Source organism: Macadamia integrifolia, unplaced genomic scaffold, assembly GCF_013358625.1.
Source record: "Macadamia integrifolia cultivar HAES 741 unplaced genomic scaffold, SCU_Mint_v3 scaffold_190A, whole genome shotgun sequence".
NCBI classification, from domain to species: domain Eukaryota; kingdom Viridiplantae; phylum Streptophyta; class Magnoliopsida; order Proteales; family Proteaceae; genus Macadamia; species Macadamia integrifolia.
The window spans coordinates 376,393-381,623 of record NW_024870637.1 but is presented as its reverse complement, the minus strand read 5'-3'; the positions used below and the strand labels follow the sequence as shown (position 1 = coordinate 381,623).

Below are 5,231 nucleotides of genomic sequence, written 5' to 3'. Positions count from 1 at the left end.
TATATATATAATCTCCTACATAGATTAAACACTCGACCAGATTAATAGCCAGATCAGACCTCTCTCTCTCTTTATCAATTATAGCTATGACCTTATTATTTTTTGGAAGTAAGCCCTAAAAAACAGAGCAAAACATGATATTCTCTCCTTCTCCCCTCCCCCCCCCCCCCAAAAAAAAAAAAAAATTAAATTGATGTTCTTACCATGAAAGTGGGTTCATTAAATGTTTTTCACAGCATATTCAAATATTGACCCAAGTCACCTTTCTGATAGAAGATTTCCTAGTCTGCACAGACCATGTAACCTTACCGGGTCAACACACTTAGTCTTGCCATGTGGTATGGTGATGTGGCAATTCGGACTGTTGAATATTTAGGGAATTATCTGGATTTAACAAAGATCAAATTTCAGCCCAAATTCAATCATTTACCCCAATGAATGTCCGTGAACCCTTTAGGTAGTGCAGAATTCTTTTAATATTCTATTTTTCCATCTATTGAACAGCATTTGGGCTCAAACTCAGACATGCAGGGCACTGGACCTAGAGATCTACTTGTCCACCAAATTTGAGCCCCCTTCCACCTGCTGTGTGGCAATAAATGGGTGCAGACCAGCAAAGGTTAAATGGTCTATGGAAACCCTTGCCCCACCATTATATTATTGGTTACACGATGTCAAATTTCATAACAAATTTTTTCGAGGAACGTCAACATAAACAACATTGTAATAAATAGTTGAAACAAAAAATCGATCATATTTTGAAAAATTCAAAATTTCAAAGATTTAATACCAAGTTCTTACTAATGTCAGGGAAAAATTCCCTTGAAAAAAAAAATTATGATATTTTGAAATATTCAAAATTTCAACGATTTAATACCAAGTTCTTACTAATGCAAGGAAAAAATCCTTTCTTTTTTTGGTTTCATCATCCAAATAAAGAGATTTCACCAACACTTATCGATTTTTTGTTGAATTTTGACCTTCACTCATCAAAATTCCCCTATCAATATTCCTACATAGTTTTTCAGTAATTTCTATGGATCAATGTTGCTTCTTAGCAAATAATAACCTCTGCTAAACTTCATAGAATCATATTACTTATAATACAATCTTAGCCTCCAACGAGACACTCTATGGATAGTTCACAGAATAAGAAAATTAGGATACGGAAACCAATTGTCAATACTCACTTGTTCAATGATGCATGATGATTCTTCCTTTACATGCCTCATCATGGGGAATCTAAGGATTACAATAAGAGTTTAGAATGCCATTAAAAGAAAAGAAAATTGTAAGAACACAGACAGAATATATCATTTTATCGGACATGAGCATAACATACATACTTCTATCAATTTCAAGTTCAGGTATTATCTTTGCATTAAAAATAACCTACTCTTTTCTTACATTATTAGTGGAATAGCAACGGTTAGAGCAAAAGACCTAAACAAATCTGCACCTTCTAATTGACAATTAATGATGCAGTGACAAGTCTGGACCAACCTACTCACTGTAAAAGCACCACTCCCTGTGAACTGCCAGTAAGCTGGACCCAGTTGCTTTAATGAACGCTGCACCCTCCAACAACTGAGTAGTGCAGCCTCATCCTTGAAATAATTTGCACCACACAAGTTTTACATAAGATGAAGATGGGAAAAATTATCATATTAGAAATCAAAGCTTGAGGACAAGAACATTTAATATGTAGCAATTTAAGAGAGAGAGAGAGAGAGAGAGAGAGAGAGAGAGAGAGAGAGAGAGGGGGGGAATAAATGACCATTATGTTAAGAATACCAACAGTGGTCATCATTGAACAACCCAAGGCCTAAACCGGCAAGGCTATTCAATAGGATTTCTGCTATTAGATAGTATGTTAGCCCTCCCCTCCCCCCCCCCCCCCCCCCCCCCCCAGCTGGGGGTCAATGAGGCAGGAACGTGACAACCAAAAGGATATCTTAACATTTGGAAAAAATCCAAGATGACCCACAACTCTCGTGCATGTTCTAAACCCAAACGGATAGATAGACTGGCTAGTGTCCATTTTGTCACCAACAATCCAATGGGTGGTGAACCAACACTTGAAAAGGAAATCAATCCCGTGACTGCATGAGCCACATTCAAAACATCCATATTACGATATATAGAACCGATAAGAGTTCTCTAATAGTGGTTTTCCCCAGACAGAAACAAGGCTAGAACTCGAGAAAAAATAAGTTTACAGCAAAACCCAACCCAAACCAGAAAATATACCCTTAAATACTCAAAAGCCATTCAACAGAAACCCTAGAATCAGAACTTGCTAAGAAAACCAAATATAAAAACCTTTATACATGTTGACAGTTCCAGATATCATTACGAGGAAAAGAAAGCACCATGAAAACCCACCAAAAGGAAAAACAGCCCAAAAATAATAATTTAAAAACAGATAAAACTCACCCTCGAAGAACAACAGGAGAATAAACCGGGGAAGAAGACGAGAAGAGCTCCCTATTTCTAAAATTTTCGAGCGGAGGAGGAAGAAATCGTTAGCGGCCTTCTTTTCCAGCTTTTTATTTTGGTAAAATATTGAGATTACGTCGAGAGGAAATGATTTGAGAAGAAAAAAAGTATTTGAGGAACTGAAGATGGGGTGGGTTAGTAGACTACAAGGTTTACTACAATATAACTACGCTTTTGTTGCTTTTCCACACTGTTGATGATAGTGAAAGAGATGCTATCGTGCGCGCTCTCTTAACCTAAACTAAGCCTCTTCTCAAGTCTTCAGCAAGGCTCCGTTTGGCATTTCCTTCGGGCTTGCTTGATTTGCTTCCAATTTGGCGGAAAATCGTGTAACAGGTTATGTTTCAAATTATAATCTCATTTAGCATTTTCATGATAAACACTTAAGCAGGAACCTGCAAGATACAAAAAGTGGTGTTTGTTTGATACGCCTGAAATCAAACTCTTTCCTATTTTCTCCCTTTTAGAATACGTTTTAGGCCCAAAATCTATTTGGAGAATATATTTTAAACACAACCTAGCGTTATGAATGAATCACTTGTATAAAACTTAGGATCTCACAATCAATGACATTATTTTCTAAAAAAATATGGGGAAAGGGAATAGAGTGTACAGGTTGCGTCAAGATACAAAGGTGGGCAAAATGACTCCTTGTATGTCCAGGTATCTCTATATCTGTCAATTGTCCATCTTTTGACATGCACCCACTTTGTAGTCTTTAATTTTGATTACCTGATTTTTTTTTGCCATTTGGCCTACTATTGTTGAAATAATGGTCCGTTTGATAACGTTTCTGTCGTTTCTGTTTCAAGAAACGGTAGAAACATAAATTTTCGTTTCTAGAAACAGAAACAGAATCGAAGGTGTTTGATAAATCATGTTTTTAGAAATCGAAAGTAACCAATGAAAGAATGGCCACAAGTCGTTTTCAGAAACGGCGAAACAAGTTGAACTTGTTTCGCCTAGGTCGTTTCTTGAACCATAAATAAGTAAAAATTTCTATTTCTATTTCTGAAAATAAATGAAATGAAACAATTTTATCAAACGCTTTTTACTCCGTTTCTGCTGTTTCTGGAAACAGAAACGGCAGAAACGCGTTTTTTGAAACGTTATCAAACGAGCTCTAAAAATTGGGGCAAATGTTTTCTATCTGAGAACGACCCTTGCACTCCTAGGAGAGACATAGTGGTCATTGTGGACCCCTTGTATCTGTGTCCCAATGCCACCCTCAGACGAAAAACCTCACAAGTGAGCAAGGGACCTTAGATAGGGTCCATTTGTCCACAAAATTACAACCTCCTCTTAACCTGTCACTTGGCAAAACCAAACGAACATGGTTGTCAAGTGTCAAACATGTCACATGCAGTTTGAAGAACCTTAGAGTAAATTTTTTGGGGAGACCATTTTTCTCAAGACATGGTGAAAAGGGGAATTCCTTTATTGGCCTTGGATAGGTGCCAAAAAACACTGAAGTGCTTTTCGAAAGTAATAATGACTTACCATGGTGAATGATTTTCCTTTACCATGGTGAAGATTTTCTCCATCTTTTGGGCTTAAGATTATAAGGGCACACCACCGGGCTGACCAGTCTGTCTCTCTCTCTCTCCCCTCCCCTGGAGAAGACCCCTTACCCCACTCATGCCTGCACCCAGCGAGCAGCATGCCCATCCCTTGCCCAACTTCAGATACGATATTATAGGGAGTCAATACACTTTCACTTAAGAGTTGGAGACGAGCCATCATGACCGTTGGATATACCCAACCCAGTGCTCCATTACTGGCCGATTTCGTGTTCAGCACAGAGGAGATCGTTCCAGGCTTCCAGGGACATTCAGGCAGTAATCAATCCATGAGCTGTACTAACAAAAGAATTCATCAGAAATGAAAATGAGTATATCATCTAGCAGGATTTATCAGAACCCCTGGAAATGGGGAAACAACTCATAACTTTAATGAAGAAATTTCCCTAGTCCAGCAGCTATCAAATGGCGAATGGCGAATGGCACGAAGGTTTGGACTCTGAATATTCGCCAGCCCCTGCCAACCCCAACGGGTTCAATCTTGCCAAGTTTCGTCATATATAATTGGATCCCGGAGTGCACAAAACCAAGAACTGCCTAAGCTTTGTCCAATCCACCAAGAAATAACATATGCATGTTCATTCCGAATATCTAATCCAAACCGTACTAGGTTTTCAGAAAAGAGCAAATTGTGATTTTGTTTATTATGTTGAAAGTAAAATAAACATGTCAGCACAATCCAAGAGGAACAGAACCCAGCCCCATCTTTTAACACAATGTCTTCAGGCATGGGCTTGATGCACATGAATCTTCCAAAACAAATACGGAAAATATCAGTTCTTACAACAGTGGCTGCGGCATAAGCACAATCCATACCACTGGCCGATAACCATTTCCCAAGAAGAATCGGAACTCTGAAGAAAAGCATTTCGTCGGCAAAAATAGTAGCTTCTTTTTAACTGATAAAGAACAAAAACATCTTTGTTTTTAATACGCTGTCCCTAATTATTCAAACATTGTGAGGATACACCACTACTCGTTCCATGGGCAGGCTTTCTCAAATTCTTCCTGTTCCTTGCGGCATAATTCAAACTCGTTGGTATGGTAATACATGCAACCAGCATAAGCATCCATCTCTTTTGTACACCTTAGATGAAGATCCTTCAACCTGCATGCCAAGCAAACCCATCACTCCAAAATGCCAGCCTCCCC

At 38.4% G+C, this 5,231-nt stretch overlaps 1 protein-coding gene and 1 long non-coding RNA gene across 3 annotated transcripts in view; both read right to left on the bottom strand.

Annotated features, from left to right (window-relative positions):
- Nucleotides 1–1,159: 1,159 nt before the first annotated feature.
- On the bottom strand, nucleotides 1,160–2,791 carry LOC122071179. Its single transcript, XR_006138078.1, has 3 exons — nucleotides 2,437–2,791; nucleotides 1,504–1,607; nucleotides 1,160–1,242 (listed from the first exon to the last, which is right to left on the bottom strand). It is a non-coding gene; the product is annotated as an uncharacterized LOC122071179 (long non-coding RNA).
- Nucleotides 2,792–4,690: 1,899 nt separating this feature from the next.
- Nucleotides 4,691–5,231, bottom strand: part of LOC122071166 (NADH dehydrogenase [ubiquinone] 1 alpha subcomplex subunit 8-A-like) — a 10,039-nt gene continuing 9,498 nt past the window's right edge. For both annotated transcript variants that reach the window (XM_042635481.1, XM_042635480.1), the window contains exon 3: nucleotides 4,691–5,187. In XM_042635481.1, the coding sequence (XP_042491415.1) occupies nucleotides 5,052–5,187 (136 nt within the window). In that variant the 3' untranslated portion in view covers nucleotides 4,691–5,051. The remainder of the gene's footprint in view (nucleotides 5,188–5,231) is intronic.